Below are 18,404 nucleotides of genomic sequence, written 5' to 3' on the forward strand. Positions count from 1 at the left end.
CTTCGGAAGAAAGGTCACTACATTCTTTGGATGTAGTAAGAGCAGTCAAGACCTATCTGGAAGCAACTGCTCAAATTCGCAAAATGGATGTTTTGTTCGTGCTGCCAGAGGGTCCCAATAGAGGACATGCAGCGTCAAAAGCTACCATTTCTAAATGGATTCGACAATTGATTATTTAAGCTTACGGTTTGAAACAGAAGATTCCTCCATTTCAGATCAAGGCACATTCCACAAGGGCTATTGGTGCTTCTTGGGCAGTGCATCACCAGGCCTCTATGGCTCAAATCTGCAAGGCCGCAACCTGGTCTTCAGTCCATACATTCACCAGATTTTATCAGGTGGATGTGAGAAGGCATGAGGATATCGCCTTTGGGCGTAGTGTGCTGCAGGCAGCGGTACAGGGTCCTCAGGTCTGATTGCACCCTACTTGGTTGTGATTCCTCTCCCCTCAGGTGGCATTGCTCTGGGACATCCCATCAGTTATTACTGTGGCTCTGTGTCCCGTGATGTTCGAGAAAGAAAATAGGATTTTTTATAACAGCTTACCTGTAAAATCCTTTTCTTTCGATGGACATCACGGGACACAGAGGTCCCGCCCCTCTTCTAATAAAACACTTATATTGCTTTGCTACAAAACTGAGGTATCCCTGTAAGGGGAGGGATTATATAGGGGGTTGAACTTCCTGGTTAGGGTGTGCCAGTGTCCAATCACCTAGTGATACCTATATAACCCATCAGTTATTACTGAGGCTCTGTGTCCCGTTTTGTCCATCGAAAGAAAAGGATTTTACAGGCAAGCTGTTATAAAAAAATCCTATTTTTGTATTGCTTCCTTTGTGTGAAATCCCTGGTGTTCTTGCCAGTCACTCTGCTTACCTATTACAAACTGACAAAATAAGGCATGAGAGCACACCCATCCCAGTATGGTCAGTTTTCTGGCTATGCTGAGGAATGCTCTCCACCAATGTTCGGACTTGTGCTGACACACCCCCTGCACAGCCAATCACTGGGAAGACCAGTGTCCTGCTGTTTCTCCTCCCCCTAACTCTTGTGCAGCTTAGAACATGTTTTTTAAATAATGTTTTGCCTTTCATTTTTATATTAAATGAATGGGTTGTTTTACAAGGTGATGGTTCACATATAGTTTAAACGTTCCACTTTAAAGTGGTTGTTAAGTTGGTTATTATAATTACTGGCAGCCCCTGTCACGTGATCGCCTGCCGCTCTCCTTCACCGATCTGGAGACAACAGTGGGAGGGGCTGAGATTCCCCTTTGACATCACATGACTGTATCCCGGCGATGTAAGAGAAGGTATTTAGCTGCATAATTTTTAAAAAACAAAGACACATACTGCACAGTATATCTTGTTTTTACAGAGGGGCTGCCAGTACTTGTAGTAACTAACTTTAGACACACATGTAATAGTGGCCGAAGGGGAGGGGGGCAGGAAGAAGATGGCTCATAGATTAGGAACTGACAGGCAAGGAGGGAGGGAGGGAGGGGGAGAGGGGAGAGACCCTGAACACAGCAGGATGACGGAGGCACGTAAAATGACTATGGTATCATGGATCAGCAGCCACACACAGGGGGACAAAGGAACAAGCAGGATCAACCAGGCATTTTACATCATACAATGGGTCAAATTACACGGCACAAGCACTGTGCTGTTTACCATGCTTAAAGTCCCAACAACTGTGCCTTTTTTTAAATGTATATATTTATTTTCAGCAAAAGAGAGGATTTTAAAGACTTACATTAATTTTAAATGTAGAACGGACTCTTGTCATAATACATGATAGGCTTGCTGAATAAGGATAGGCAAAGGGCTGCGACAGTGTGCAAAGTACAGTCACTAATGGCAACCAGTCAGATTTCATGTTATTGCTGATAAAATAATGACTTCTTGTCTTAGTGGTTGCTGCATTTTGTATTAGAATTATATTTATTATTCACTTGATAAACTTGCACAACAAAGTATGACATTTTGGGGGAGATTTACAAAAACTGGAGCATGCAAAATCTGGTGCAGCTCTGTATATAAACCAATCTGCTTCCAGATTTTGTCAAAGCCTAATTAAACAATCTGATTGGTTACTATGTACAGCTGCCCCTGATTCTGCACTCTCCAGTTTTTTCATACATCTCCCCCCTTTATGCATCTGTTATTTAACAAGCTTTAAAGCTGGATTCTGGCCACAAAAGCTTTTATTTAAATTATTTCCCCATTTGCTACAAACTATATAGATCCACTTTGTGTGCACTGAATGATTTTGCAAACCCAGGTATTAACTTATAAAAGTAGCAGAGACTTAATCATTGTGCTGTACATATCCTGTGCAGAGAGCAGAGATATGGGAGCAGTCCAGCAGGTCCACCCATTATAAGCTGACTGCAGAAAGCTACAGGAGGGGGCAGAGACAAGACGCTATTCAGGAAGCTTCTGCATAGAGGCAACTTTTCACATTGAAGTACTTCACAAATCAGGAGGAAATATACAAAGTGCTCCCAAGATTCAAGTTATAATATGCTTGCCTTGTGTTTAGACAATCTTTCTTATTCCAGAGTCCAGTACATCCTTGAATGTATTTTGTTTTAATGCTAGCGTGTAAGTACCTGATATCGGCCTCTTGCCAACCTCTTGTGCAGCAGCACTCAGACACTTTGGAGGGAGAAGAAGCATGGGAAGCCAGTCAGTTGTGTAGCAGTGCAAGGGTTAGAAAGATGAGCTTGTCAGTCTGCTGCTACTCCTTTTGCTGTCTTGTTGCAGAGTGGGGGTGGGGAGGAGACCTATAAATGTTATTGAACTAAACTGAAAACTAAAGCAGGTCTTCTGCTATGCCAGACAGGGCTGTGTTGTGTTGAAAAGCGGTGTACATCTCAGAACTGGATGCATGGAAAAACAAATTCTTTTTCAGATAAAACAGTTCCTTGAAATATGTTAAAAAAAAAAAAAAAAGATGATGAAAACAGATGAAATATGTATTTAATCGGTGTATTTAGCTGTTTGCCTGAAGTTCTGCTTTAATGTGTGTAAAATATGTACATATTCATTATCTGGTGGAGCATGCAGTGATGTTACTTGTCATGTGACTAACACTCCGTTCACACCTGTGCAGCTGTATTCTGTATGTAGGGCAGCCCATTTATTTCAGTGGGCTTCTCTACCCACAGAAATAACGTCCCTTTTTAAAAAAAATTGTGTCGCACCAAACTGCATGGTGCTGCGGCATCATGTGGTTTGGTGCATGAAAACGTGCTGCAGTTGCTGATGCACTGGGTGCCATTAAAAATTAATGCCACCCTCTCGTGTCTGCTAAAGTGCAGCATCTTTCTCTGCAGGTCTGAAACGCACAAGATTTTGCGTTCAATATCCAGCTGCAGAGATGTGACCCTAGAGTGGTAGTTCCAAATTGATACAAATAGTTGCCTCGTAAGCAATATACATTTGGTTTTGACAGTTGCATTTTAGCTGCTATAACATCATGCAACTCCTGTTTGCAAAACAAAAAAATAACTATTATTTCCCTAATCATCCTCTTTTTTTTTTTTTTTTTTCCTCTCCAGCGCTGCCATTTTTGAAAAATACAGTGGTTCTTCTTTACCCCTTTGCAGCCCTTATACTGCTCTATGTCTTGTCATTGGCCTTGGGGTGGAACTTCACGCGAATGCTTTCTGACTTCTACAAATTTAGAGTAAACTAAATCTATTTGGAGGTCTGCATTGTTTAAATATGTTAATTTGTATAAATTGTAAATATCCTTTTCTTGTAGAATACGGTATGGGTAAAGACTGATTTAACAAAACCCTCATGTGTCTGTTAATTTTTTTTTTAAATCATTTACTTATAAGTTATTTGTCAGATGTGTGAGCGCTACCAACGCTAGTGTTTTATTTTTTTCTTTTACAGTACATGTCTTAACTGCCTCCGGCCCGCCGTATAGACAAATGGCGGTGGGCGGAAGCCTCACTTGTTCGAGGACATTGTCATATGATGTTGCCCCAGTCTCACAACACTTGCGCGCCCGTGGTGGCACGCGTAGTGCCCCTGGGACACGGCCCGACCTCGATCTCTGTAAAGAGCCGATGACGTGGCTGTTTACCCATGTGATCAGCTATGTCCAATCACAGCTGATCACATGTAGACAAGGAAATGCCGGTTATCGGCTCTCCTCGCCTCACACTGACAGTGTGTGAGGCGAGGAGAGCCGATCAGTGGCATTTCCTCACAAGGGAGACCTGTACAGATAATCAGTGAAGCCCTAACAGTGCCCAGCAGTGATGACAGTCAGTGCTCAGCAGGAATGCCAATCTGTGCCGCCTATCATTACCCATAAGTGCATATTAGTGCCACATCAGCGAAGGAGAAAAATTACTTATTTACAAAATTTTCTGACAGATAAACTTTTTTTTCTTCTAAATTTTCGGTCTTTTTTTAGTTTTTAGCAAAAAATTTAAATAAAAACAGCGTGATTAAATACCACCATAAGAAAGTTCTATTTGTGTGAAAAACATTATAAAAATTTAATTTGGGTATAGTGTTGCATGACCGTGCAATTGTCATTCAAAGTGTGACCGCACTGAAAGCTTAAAATATTGGCCTGGGCAGGAAGGGGGTAAAAGTGCCCAGTATTGAAGTGGTTAAAGAGACCCAGTCACCTATATAAAAATTTGGAGATAAATATTTCAGGCAAATATAGGCAGGCAAAGTGCCAACTATTGCACTACTTGTCTTTATTTTTTAAATTTTATTAAAAGGTGCTAGGGAATTTGACTCTTCCGCCTAGTTTTTCTTTATATGCCAACATCTTCCCTCTTCCTTCTCTAATGTCACTATAATGCCATACTCCCAACACAGCCTTGTGGGAGCGTATATTGATACTGCTAACAAAGGTAGAATACTGCTTTTCAGGGAAGAGCAATAATAACCAGTATATCACAGCAACAGGATAACAGCAGTGAAATGCCCACCTAAATGAACACATTATTATATTTGTCATCCGGTGGCTACCTCTCCTAATTAATATGCCAGCCGTCTCCTTCACAGTAAGCAGCCAAATCTGCTTTTTTTTTTTTTTTTTTTTTACATTTTTATACAGTGGGGTCAGATGATTGAACTTCCATGGTAACCAATGCTAGCTGTGCCGAGAGCTTGCATCAGCCCCAAAGTTTGGCACTTGCTTTGGGCAATGTCAAGATCCTGCATTGAGTGTATCTTGGTGGAATGTATCCCAAATTTACTTACCTTCAAAGCTTTGCTTGCATTTGCCTTTAATGTATTGGACAATGCATGGACTATGTTATTTACAGTATGTGTTTTTCTCTGGAATTTAATGTGATGTTTTCACTGACAGTTAGGGCTAGTTTACACTTGCTTCAAAACATGGCTTTGGACATGTTTTGTTAAAGCTTTCTGAACCCCAGTCAAAGTTCCTGTCACTAAATAAAATGGTTAGCTCACAGTCCTGTTTACACCTTGCTTTTGCTTGGTGCTTTGGTGGAGCTTCGATTAGCCTTTGGGTGTCTCCACTGAAGCGTTACCACCAATCCTTGTTTCCACAACACCCCAAATTTTTTAAAATCCAATTGTCATTGGGACAGAAAGTGAGGTGAAATCTTCTAAACAGGGACATAGACATCAAAACAAATGTTACAGGGGTGTTAACCCTTCCCTATGTTATCCAAAAAGCTTAATTATTTTTTTAGGCTGGAGCTACACTTAAGAACAAACCTACAGACCCCATCTTGTTTGTAACCAGAGGACTGCCTGTATTGGGTATACATGCTTTACAAATATGTGAGATCAAAGAAAAAAAAAGCCATACAAAAATACTTTGAGTAGCTATTCCTTTTTATAGTGCTCTGTTAGCATACAAATAGATTCCAAATTAACTTATTGTCAATAGCTTGTATTTTATAAGAGGCATAGTTAATTAAATTTACCATGAAATATACAATATTAGCTGCCACAGATAAAACTGCATGTAAATACAATTAAATTAATGATACAGGAAAAGTGCTTTCAAAAGTGAAACGACATGAAATCATATTTGATCTGCATAGCTAAAATTGATGACTCCAATCATAGCAAAAAAAAAAAAAAAAAAAACAGTACTGTGTTAAAGCGGAAGTAAACCTATCTATTTAACCGTTTGAAAAAAATTACATTTCTGGCACGTGGCGAGAATGTAACCCTCCTATTGGTTGTGCTCTCAACCAGGCTGTCAAACTATCCAATGGCTGGTGTCATAACTGATCACATGTGCAGCATCATGGCAGTTGTAGATTAAACCGAGGCCAAAATGGCAGCTTCCTTGGCTGAAAAGGATAGGAGGGTTTACTTCCACTTTAAAGGGTCAATGTGTTTGGTACAAGGAATTGATGAAGATAAATAAGCCATTTTAGGCACTACTACTTTGTTTCTTAACTCATTAAATAACGAAATAAAAAAAAAAACACTTTTGCTGATAATGCAAATTCAATTATCAGCATAGTTTACTCTGAAGAACATTTCAGGTACTCCTATGCATTTTCTCTTTCATGCCATCTGTGCGGCTTGTATTCTTCCTGCATTAGAAGTAGAGATGCCTCCACATCAAGAATTAGCAAGCACAACCTGTGCACACAGATGTCTTCATGTTGGGCTGGGATAAGGTCTCTGCAGATACCTAAAGTCTAAAACTGGTCATTACTCTTTATTCAACTCTGTTCCTCGCTTCATTGACTTTAATTAACAATCTACATATGCTAACCTGCCTGACCCAGTGCACTTCTTTTAGATCTTTAATAGTGAGAACAGATTGAGAGGCCAATCCATAACAGCAGCTAAGCATAGTTTCAAAATCTTTCATATATTCAAAATGCATAATCAGGGAGGCGCAATGTAGATACTCGCCAATGAGTGATATTATGGTACCAGTGTTAGTTATATTTTTTTTTAGAGCACAGGGGATCATATGCCGTGTCACATGTCAAACACAGGGCCCACAGGCCGAATCTGTGTGGCCTTGCCATGTGGCCCTCACAGCCAGAACGTGGCAGAACTCCATTCCACCACCTCTGGCTCTCACCCTCCACTCCCCACTGTCACTCGTAAACATGAAAAGGGACAGCTTTGCTCTCAGCGGCTCCTGGAACTAACAGATCCCTAAATGCACTCAAGGAGGGGCATGGCAGGGGCAGATCTCCAGAATCAGAAATAGAAAATGATCTCCCTGCTAGGCCAGGCAGAGCTGCCTGTACAGGGAGGGGTTGGGGTTGCACACTATGCATAGTGCACCCCTAAACCCTGCACTCTGTACAGAATGCACTCCTGAACCCTGCACTCTGCATGTAGCACACCCCAGATACAACCACCCTTTAAGGGAAACCATGATGCTGATGTGGCCCATTATGAAATTGAGTTTGACACCCCTGCTCTAGGTCATATAGGCAGTAACTAGGTGTAAATTACAAGCCATGGTAAGTCACAGGACATTTGTACAGAGATGTCCTTTACTTTAGTTTGAACAATTTTTAAAGTTTAATAAATGAGGATGAAATCTACAAATTGTTTACATTTTCATTCTATCCTCATTCCTGCTTTTTATCAATAAATAAAATTATCGTTTGACTTGAGGACCAGTTTTAGTAACAGTAAGGTTAGGGCCCTTTCAGACCTTTGCAGTGCATTAATTTGTGGCATGTAGCATATTAACATGCATTACATTAAAGTGGTTGTAAACCTCAGACATGAATAAAGCATATCCCTCTATAGTGTGTACTACTAAAAGCAGTAAGTGCCACTTCAGTCTGCTTCTTCGTACCTGTGCTATCGGCATGAATCACTTGTGACAAGTTTTCCTAAAACCAAGAGAAAAATGGTGACGGGAGGGAGCTCCAGTAGATTGACAGCCTCAGATCTGTTCCTGTGTGAAGGAGGGCGTGTCGCTTCCCTCCAATCAGCTCTGCGGAGTGTAACTTCAGCTTTCAGCCCCCTATTTTTTTTAACACTTGGACAATCTTATAACTTCTGGATGTAGAGAAGACTGCAGATAGACAGGTACAGCTTATGTAGGAGGATTTGTTTTATCTTTGTGTATCACCTGAGGAGAGTCCCTTCACTGGGTATATGTATAGGGTTTACATCCACTTTAAGGCAGCCCATGTTTTGAATGGGCTGCCAAGGCATGGCAATAGACCAAGGGAGCCAAGTCCATATGTGATACTGAAGACACTGGCTGGGGAACATGGATCCAGTCTGTTGTTACATCTACAGTAGGCTACAAGGACTGAATATATAGTTAGGGCGAAGATTAGAAAATAAATGTATTAATACTAAAATAAGACACTTTGTCAGACAATTATTATCCCCTGCCTGGTTTCATCTACTGTCTTTCTAAATGATATCTTTAACTATACTGCAATATAAGCAGAGAGCTTTTTAGAGATAAGATTGGGAAGCCTACCAATATTTTCATATCTGTCTCCATGTTGCTTTGACTTAATATCTCTTGTTAAATGCTTAGCAATGACTCCTGTACATAAATGACTTACATACACACAAAAGAGATATATACAATCCAAGACGATAGAAACTGTCACTAACTTGACTTGGAATTATTTTTCATCTATTTTTAAATGTATAATGGACATATTTAATATATTTCTAGTATTATGTCTACAAGGATATATTATAAAGGGATATAGGGGCTACATGCTGATGCTTTAGTGTAAATTGTCATTCAGGTAATCGTCCAACTTTAAACTAACTTAACTCAGTTTCATCTGAGATGACGATCCTTCCAGAAGAATGGATCTGTCCACAATTTCCCTACATAATTTTACCAGGTGATCTAGAAGTTAGGCATTGTGCAAACTGTAACTGGTTTTGGTTCTGATTCATATTTGCACACATCAATGTGTTTATTCTGCATACAGATGAGAAAAATGCTTTGCAGTCCATAGCTGAACATGTAATTAATTAATTAAAACTGCAGCTGGCTTTAATGGGCCACATGTCCATCAGTAATTACATGCAGTCTGCATTGGAGAACTGTTTTATCTATAGGTGAGCATATGGTGCTTGAGTCAGGCCAACCATTTTCCTTTTTCTCATCAAAGTTGTAAAGTACTGTAAAGGTTCAAACAGGCTCTATAGCTAGATTTTTCTTGAAGAAACACAGGCTGGCCATCATAGGGGTACATGCAACATTGATACCTATGGAAAGCTACCATTCCACATGCAAAACTAGTTGCTATATGAATTGTCTTGGCTCCAACATTCCCACAATCCAATTTTTGTCTTAATTCCATGCTCACTAGTATAATGTAGCTCTGTAGCGACCAGCACTACTGGAGCTTGATAAATGTACACTGGTAGAAAGCAAATCATCTCTATAGACATCAGCAGCCTTGGAGCTTGCTACATGCACACTGGTCTTGATGTTTGCTACATGTGCACTGGCAGAAAGTATCTCTATAGGGACCAGCATCCTTGGAGATTGGTATACATACAGAGGCAGAAAGCATCTCTATAGAGATCAGCAGTCTTGAAGCTAGGTACATCTACACTTGAAAGAAAGTACCTCTATAGGGACCAGCAGCCTTGGAGCTTGATATAGATATTGAAGCAAAAAGTGTCTCTACAGGAATCCGCAGCCTTTTGTGCTAGGTAAATGTACACTTGCAGAAAGCATCTCTATAGAAATCAGCAGCCTTGAAGCTTGGTATACATATATGAACTGACGGAAAGCATCTCTATAGAGACCAGTAGCTTTGGAGCTTGGCATACGTACACTTGCAGAAAGCATCTCCACAGACACCGGCAGCACTAAAGCTTGGTCTGTTTGCACTGGCAGAAAGCATCTGCATAGAGACCAGCAGCCTTGGTGCCTGGTATATGTATACTGACAGAATTCATCTGTATAGAGACCAGTAGCCTTGGTGCCTGGTATATGTATACTGACAGAATTCATCTGTATAGAGACCAGTAGCCTTGAAGCTTGCTTCATATACATTGACAGAAAGCATCTTTAAATATACCGGCAACCTTGAAGCTTGCTACATGTACATTGATGGAAATCATTTTTATACAGACCAGCAGCTTTGGAGCTTGCTATACGTATACTGACAGCTGTCATCTTTATAGAGACCAGTAGCCTTGATGCATATCCAATGGCAAAAACCATCTCTATAGAGACCATCAGCCTTGGATCATGCTATATGTGTACTGGCAGAACATTACTTCTTCATCTCCCCCTGCCCGTTTCTTTTTTTGTAGCAGAAGTGCCATAATTTAGCTCACTATTGCAATGATGTCCAAACACTTTTTTTTTTTTAATTAGGTAAATGGTTTTCTGATTCTGTGACAAGACAATGGCTTGGGATAAAAATGTAAACGTTAATTCTGATCCAATACTGCTAGAAAGTACTCAAGGTCAATTTACCATTAGAATTATGAATTGATATTGATTTGTTTTTTCCCCAAAAAAAGAATATACATAAAAAAAAAAGATCAATGGGCGTTAAAAAAAGATGACTGTAAATAACATGTTTCTCTCCCTATAGAATCAATGCTTACATCATATATACAAACAGATGTAACAACAGAATACATATGAAATCTATAATTAATAATTAAAACATTTTACAGCACACAAATATGTTCTCTTAAATCTTAAATATATTAGCTGACTGTTTGTATTTATATAACTTTATAGATTTATTTCCCTGATTATCTACAAAATACAAATTAGTAAAACAAAAAATAGACTTTTTTTTCCATTACATCCCACACATAATGCATCTTAGATGTTTCAGCTGTGATATGTCTAGAGCACATCTTGCAGTAATTATTTATAATATACTACACCTGCTTATATAATGCCATGAGAGTGTATTGCAGGTAAGGCGACCCGTGGCCTGTCAGCTGTGGCCTTTGGCTGAGAAAGCATGCTGGGAAATGTAGTAATGCCACAGCTGGAGGTCCCCAGATTACCTAGTGATTGACTGTGTCATAAAGAAGGCCTTCCATCCACTTTGGGGACATTACACGAATGGACAAGTCAATGCCACTTATGTTAGCACACTGACGTTATATCACACATATACTAAGACTCATTAGTCAAAGTTGACTGCAGCAACCAATCAGGTTCACTCATTTATTCTCTCATACCACATTTAGAGAACAAAAGGGGAATCACGTTGGTTACATGAGCAACATGGACTTTGTCTATCCATTAGACGCTTTGATAAACAAGGCCTACTGACTACCGATGCAATGTACATGAACTTATCTGCATTTTAACTGATTTAATGGCAATTGAAAAGCGTGGTGAAGAGTATGGTTGCTTCTGGTAGGTAAGTGTTGAGTGGATTTTTTTTTTTTTTTTTTTTTTTTTTTTTTTTTTACACAAAATGGATAGATACAATCTTCCAGCTACAGCAGGTTCCACAGAGGTAGAGTTGAAAAGAAACACACAAGAATGGAATTAAGGTGCATGCACGTGTCTCTATCAGGCAGTGATGATGAAGGGGTGGGAGGCCACCCATGACACTTCTTTGAATAAAGTCCTCTTCTCACACACAAGCATCAGTCAGTTTGAGTCTTCTTTATGTGGATCTAGTATTAAAAAAAAAAAAAAAAAAAAAGAGAACATGGGCATCAACCACAAACAAATAGAAGGAGCTTGATAGTAAGTGGTAAGCTTCATCTTGCCACTGACCTCATTGAGAATAATCCACACAGCTGAATTCTGCAGGACTGAAAGTCGGAATGCTGCAATTGGGTTTATACTGGGATCCACTGGTCCTTCCGCAATGCCATCTTCAAATTTACCTAGTAATTACAGCAAACAGTGAGAAAATGATGTCTTGACATTTACACAAAACATTAGATAATAATTCTACCACATAATAAAGTATATCTAAAGACAGTTATGATTAAAAAACTTGCCACCCCCATTCTTTTTTTCCTCGTACTGCAATGCACCAGTGAAGAGTAAGCAGTATTATGTCCCCACATCTGCCTCAGTGCAGTATCCGTCTGGGTTCAGCTTCTCCCAGAACGCAGTCCCAGCGCTTGGGCTGCTAAATAGCCTCTTGATGGGGCCTGCAGTTTTTCCTCACTAGGAACGAAATCTTCCATCATGTAAGTGTCTGGGGTTTGGGGGGCCAGCTATTTCATTCCTTCTCTTTTGATCCCTTGTACCACACAGGGTTGACTTTCCCTTTTTTTCTGTATCCCCATATGTGTTTTTCTTTTACCTTTGTCTGTGGTTCATTCTTTCTTGGCTCCTTTTGTCTCCATTTTTAGTTTTTGTTTTTTTTGTCGTCTTCTTGCTTGCATGGGCAGGGATCCATGTTGCACATCCAGGGTGTCCACAGCATCCCTATAGGGAGAGAGTGGCCACCCAGTGCTGCTTTTCTTTACCGAGGTTGCACATGATCGCTGGCCAGTCGGGAAGGCCGGGCACCATTGGTTTGGGGCACGGGATGCTTTCTTGCCATCAGTGGATGGGAGGAGTCCTGGGGGGTCTCGCTCTCCCTGGACAATTCAAAAGGCTCAGACTGCTTTTGTTTGTTGGGCAATGCACAGCCTCCTTGATTTGGCTTCTGGTTGTGACTACTTCCTGGTCTGAATCAGCAGGCTTCCCTCTGGCATCCTCCGCTGTTATTTTCAAGTATACCACCCCCCCAAAAAAAAAAGTTTTTCTTTTTTTGTCAAAAACCCACTCTCTGTTACCATTTTCCTTACAGCTATCCTCATTTCAGCTGGCCGTACTATTTTCCTCAACCATGAGTGAGGCTGGGTTCACACTAGTGCGAATTGGATGCGGGTTTCCTCCGCATCCAATTTGCATGTCAGGAGATTGTGACCGGCTCCCTATGGAGCCAGTTCATACATCTCCGGTACAATTTGCACAAGAGTCCTGTGCGTCTTTTGGTCTTTTTCAGGTCTGAAATTCGGGCTGAAATCGGACCTGAAACGATGAATGGGGACACACTGAACCCCCTGCTGGGAGCCGCTCTGTCCCTCGGTGTGAGCCCAGCCTCAGTCACCACTTATGCAAAAAAAAAATCCTCAAACACAAACGTAGGGGACCACCGTGTTGGTAAGTTTTCAGGAAAAAAGAGTGCCTCCTTATGCGGATTGCTTTGATTTGTTTCAGCCCCGCATGCTCACGCTCTAAAAGATCAAGAGCCAGAGAGGATAGACGTTCTTCAGTGGAGCGTAGCCCTCGATGCCGTTGTCAAAAATTCCAAGGAAGACATCTTACCTCCTTTTCCTCAGAGTAACACCAGATCCCCAGTAGAAACAGCTCTGGCTATGGCTGAGTTGACAAATGCATCTTTTAAGCGAATACTGAATTATGTAAAAGGCCTTCCTGTTGTCAGGCCAAGGTCCCAGGTAGAGGATAGAAGGAAACAGACAACCTTTCTCAAGGCCCATGAGTCAAAAACCCTGACTATGCAGCAGGAACCCACTAAGCCCTTTGATGCGCGAACGCCCCGACTCTTGCGGTAGGAGCCAGATTGGCGCGCTGCATGGGTACCTGGACAGCAAGTTGTGCAGATTCTTGGGTGAAGGCATCAGTCACTCATGGCCATTTTGGGAGATTCCTCACTGCTCCTTCTCCAGACCTGTTCTCTCCCATCATACAGCCAGATTCACCACAAAACCAGGTGGGCGGCTACAATACATAGACACTTCAGACCCAGGAGGGAATCGTCCCAGTTCCATTCACAGAAAAATATGCAGGTTTCTATTCAACACTGTGGCTCACAAATGATGATGGCTGGTGTCCAATTACAGATCTGAAGAGGTTGAACTGTTTTATCCTCCTAGAGTCCATTCAAACAGTGCAGGCAGACGGCTAGATGCTATTACTGGACCTTCAGGATCCTATCTTCGCATCTCAAGTTTTTTCCTTCGTTCCAAAATATGTAAGTGTTGTGATCGGTGGGACACATCTTTAGTTTAACAGCTTACCTTTTGGCTTGTGCATGTCTTTGAGAATATTTGCAACGTTCTCAGTGCCGTGTTAGCTCCACTCAGAGAACAGGGTCTCCGGCTTCGCCACTATCCGGACGACATTTTTCTTCTAACCAAAAGTCTGGAAAAATTGATGACACACCAAGAAATCCTCACACACACTCTGCAGAGATATGGCTGGATCATTACCTCAAAAAAAAAAAAAAAGAAGCAAACTCTCTCGCACACAACAGTTGGTGTACCGTGGGGTGCTCTGCCAATTCCGCTGTTTTGCCTCCTCAAGAGAAAACGGAGACAGTCAGGAAAGAAATTCTGAGAACACTAGCCTCCACTTTTTTGCAGCTTTTTGGTGTCTCAATCATTTGGGCACAATGTTGTCATCCTTTAGGAGCACTGGCACCTGCACCAGTTTCAGCTGGAATTCTTAGCTTAATGGAGGACACAGAATCTAGCACAGTTAATAACAGTGTCACTCAGTATGAGTAGGAGTTTGCGGTGGTGGCCAAAGAGAGAGACCTTGAGGAAGTCACGTCCCGTTAGAGCGTTTGACTAGATAACTGTTACAAATCATGTCAGCAAGACAGCCTGGAAGGCGCACTGCGAGGGACTGTCGGTCAAGGCAAGTAAAGATTCCCAACCAAGGGGGATGGTCTCAAATGCGCTGGATGTTTAAGCAGCCTTTTTTTTTTTTTTAACCACTTGAACACTGGGCACTTAAAACCCCTTCCTAACTAGACCAATTTTCAGCTTTCGGTGCTCTCACACTTTGAATGACAATTACTCAGTCATACAACACTTTACCCATATGAAATTTTTGTCCTTTTTTTCACACAAATAGAGCTTTCTTTTGGTGGTATTTAATCACTGTTGGGTTTTTTATTTTTTGCGCTATAAAAGAAAAAAAGACTGAAAATTTGGTAAAAAAATGAATTTTTCTTTGTTTCTGTTATAAAATTTAGCAAACTAGTAATTTTTCGTCGGAAATTTTGGCCAAAATTTGTACTGCTACATATCTTTGGTAAAAATAAGTACAACTTGGTGTATATTATTTGGTCTTTGTGAATGTTAGAGAGTCCAAAAGCTATGGTGCCAATATCTGAAAATTGATCACACCTGAAGTACTGACGGCCTATCTAATTTCTTGAGACCCTAACATGCCAGAAAAGTACAAATACCCCCCAAAAGACCCCTATTTGGAAAGAAGACATTCCAAGGTATTTAGAAAGATGCATGATGAGTTTTTTGAAATTGTCATCTTTTCCCACAATTCTTTGCAAAATCAAGATTTTTTTTTTATCACAAAATTGTCATATTAGAAGGTTATTTCTCACACACAGCATATGCATACAACAAATTACACGCCAAAACACATTCTGCTATTACTCCCGAGTATGGCGATACCACATGTGTGAGACTTTTACACAGCGTGGCCACATACAGAGGCCCAACATGCATGGAGCACCTCCAGGCGTTCTGGAGCACCCAGGCCAATTCTTATATTTCTCTCCTACATGTAAAAATAATAATTTATTTGCTAGAAAATTACATAGAACCCCAAAACATTATATATATATATTTTTTTAGCAAAGACCCTAGAGAATACAATGGCGGTTGTTGCAACTTTTTATCTCGCACGGTATTTGCGCAGCAATTTTTCGAACGCGTTTTTTTTGGGGAAAAAAACAGTTTTGTGCTTTAAAAAAAAACAAAACAGTAAAGTTAGCCCAATGTTTTTGCATAATGTGAAAGATGAAGTTACGCCGAGTAAATAGATACCTAACATGTCACCCTTCAAAATTGCACACGCTCGTGGAATGGTGCCAAACGTCGCTACTTAAAAATCTCCATAGGTGACGCTTTAAAATTTTTTACTGGTTATATGTTTTGAGTTACAGAGGAGGTCTAGGGCCAAAATTATTGCTCTTGCTCCAACGTTCGCAGTGATACCTCACATGTGTGGTTTGAACACTGTTTTCATATGTGGGCGGGACTTACGTATGCGTTCGCTTCTGCATGCGAGCACAGGGACATGGGCGCTTTAAAAATTTTTTTTTTTTTTTTATTGTTTATTTTACTTTATTTATTTTAGTTTGACACTTTTTTCCCTACAAAAAAATCTTTGATCACTTTTATTTCTATTACAAGGAATGTAAACATCCTTGTAATAGGAATATGGCATGACAGGTCCTCTTTACAGTGAGATATGGGGTCAATAAGACCTCACATCTCACCTCTAGGCTGGGAAGCCTGCAATAAAAAAAAACAAAAAAAAAAAAAAACACTCTTGGCTTCGATCGTAGCGGTGAGTCGGTAGAAGCACCGGAGGGTGGCGGGAAGGGGGGGCGTCCCCTCTCGGCTCCCATAAGAACGATCAAGCAGTGGAACAGCCGCTATGATCATTCTTATGGTGTAGGAAATCGCCGGCTGAAAAAGCTGATATCTGAATGATGCCTGTAGCTGCAGGCATCATTCAGATATCCCCGCTCAAAGTCAAGGACGTCATATGACTGTGGGCGGGAACTGGTTAAAAATTGCGGGGTATTGCAGAGTATTGCGGAGTAGTGCAGGGTATATTGCTGGGTATATTGCAGAGCAGTGCCGGGCATATTGCAGAGTAGTGCCGGGTATAATGCAGAATATTGCAGGGTATAATGCAGAGTATTGCGGGGTATAATGCAGAGTATTGCGGGGTATTATGCAGAGTATTGCGGGGTATTATGCAGAGTATTGCGGGGTATTATGCAGAGTATTGCGGGGTATTATGCAGAGTATTGCGGGGTATTATGCAGAGTATTGCGGGGTATTATGCAGAGTATTGCAGGGTATTATGCAGAGTATTGCAGAGTATTATGCAGAGTATGGCAGGGTATTATGCAGAGTATGGCAGGGTATTATGCAGAGTATGGCAGGGTATTATGCAGAGTATGGCAGGGTATTATGCAGAGTATGGCAGGGTATTATGCAGAGTATTGCAGGGTATAATGCAGAGTATTGCAGGGTATAATGCAGAGTATTGCAGGGTATAATGCAGAGTATTGCAGGGTATTATGGAGAGTATTGCAGGGTATAATGCAGAGTATTGCAGGGTATTATGCAGAGTATTGCAGGGATGGCTGAGCATGGAGGGATGGATGGATGTGACAGCAATTGTCACTGAGCACCGCTGTGGGCACTACACATGCAGCCCACAGCGGTGCTGCCATCCGATCCCTCCCCCTCTTCCCTCGCACTGTACCGATCGGTACAGAGAGGGGAGGGACGAACCGGTGTCATGACATGACACCGGTCTGTTGACATGTGATCGCTCCGTCATTTGACGGAGCGATCACATGGTAAACGGCTGCGATTATGGACCCGGCGGTCATGGAAGTTCTCGGGTGTGCGCCCCAGGGGGCGCGCGAGAGCAGTATTCTGGGAGGACGTTCATGGACGTCCACCCAGAACTAGCCGACCGCGCTACAGCCGTCTTTCGGCTATGGCCCGGTCGGCAAGTGGTTAAGCAGCCTTTTTAGCACTTTTCGATCTTGCTACACAAAATCAAGGAAAGACCAGTCCCTGTGCAGTTGATCAGCAGGGCAGAGGTTGCCTATATTTAATACTAGGGAGGAACTTGCAGCAATATGCTATTGAGAGAGGTGAAACCCATAATGTCCGGGGCAGAAAATCATCTACAAATTCCGAGAACAGTTTACCTACTAGGGAATCTGAACATGCAGGCAGATCGACTATCATGCAAGCTTCCCGGATCATGAGTGGGCCCTATGCCCCAGGTATTCTCTGAGCTGGTCCACAGGTGGGACCTACCACAGACAGACCTCTTTGCTTCCCACGGCAATCACAAACTTGGGAAATGTCTTACCCAGTTTTTGCACCCCCAGTCAAATGGGACAGATGCTCTGGTCTCTCCTGGAACTGCAAACTAGCCTATATATTTCACCGGACATCTCTCGTAATGAGATTCCTTTTGAGGCCGTAGAGAGAGAATATGGTAGTCATAGCCATTCCTCCATATTGGCTATGGAGGCCTTGGTTTTCCCTGGACATTCACTTCAGGATACAAAAGCCAATTCCCCTCCGCATACGCAGACTGGGGCTGCAAGCATGGTGGATGAAAGGGGAGGCTGGAGAACCTAAGTTGCTCCAGAGTGGTCTCTACTTTGTTGTGTGCTAGAAGACACTCTACTAACATATATGCCAAAATCAGGAACAAATTTGCGTTTTTCTCAGCAGGGCGAGACTTTGATCCTACTGTGCCTCCGGTGACAGCTGTTCTGGACTGCCTCTAGGCCAGATTAGACAAGGGCCTTAACCCATACTCATTGAGGTTGCAAGTGTTGGTTGTATCGGCAATAAAAACGTTTAAAGGGGCCAAAGATCCTTTAGTTGCACAATTTTTGAAGGCAGTCATTAGGATTCAACCACCAAGACGGA

The 18,404-nt window shown here is 41.6% G+C and overlaps 2 protein-coding genes across 7 annotated transcripts in view; one reads left to right on the top strand and one right to left on the bottom strand.

Moving 5' to 3' along the window:
* The window catches only part of UNC50 (unc-50 inner nuclear membrane RNA binding protein), a 50,418-nt gene that overhangs the window by 26,790 nt on the left and 5,224 nt on the right, over positions 1 to 18,404 (top strand). For 2 of the 4 annotated variants that reach the window (XM_073614671.1, XM_073614669.1), the window contains exon 6: positions 3,566 to 3,804. The exons of 1 other annotated variant lie outside the window; for it this stretch is intronic. In XM_073614671.1, the coding sequence (XP_073470772.1) occupies positions 3,566 to 3,702 (137 nt within the window). In that variant the 3' untranslated portion in view covers positions 3,703 to 3,804. Of the gene's footprint in view, positions 1 to 3,565; positions 3,805 to 18,404 lie in introns of those variants that run through there. One more of the 4 variants, XM_073614670.1, reaches the window with a different exon arrangement.
* Positions 5,832 to 18,404, bottom strand: part of MGAT4A (alpha-1,3-mannosyl-glycoprotein 4-beta-N-acetylglucosaminyltransferase A) — a 159,465-nt gene continuing 146,892 nt past the window's right edge. For all 3 annotated transcript variants that reach the window (XM_073614667.1, XM_073614666.1, XM_073614668.1), the window contains 2 exons: positions 11,704 to 11,816; positions 5,832 to 11,600 (listed from right to left, as the gene is read on the bottom strand). In XM_073614667.1, coding sequence (XP_073470768.1) covers positions 11,571 to 11,600; positions 11,704 to 11,816 — 143 coding nt within the window. In that variant the 3' untranslated portion in view covers positions 5,832 to 11,570. The remainder of the gene's footprint in view (positions 11,601 to 11,703; positions 11,817 to 18,404) is intronic.

The sequence above is a fragment of the Aquarana catesbeiana genome, linkage group LG02 (assembly GCF_042186555.1).
Source record: "Aquarana catesbeiana isolate 2022-GZ linkage group LG02, ASM4218655v1, whole genome shotgun sequence".
In the NCBI taxonomy this organism is placed as follows: domain Eukaryota; kingdom Metazoa; phylum Chordata; class Amphibia; order Anura; family Ranidae; genus Aquarana; species Aquarana catesbeiana.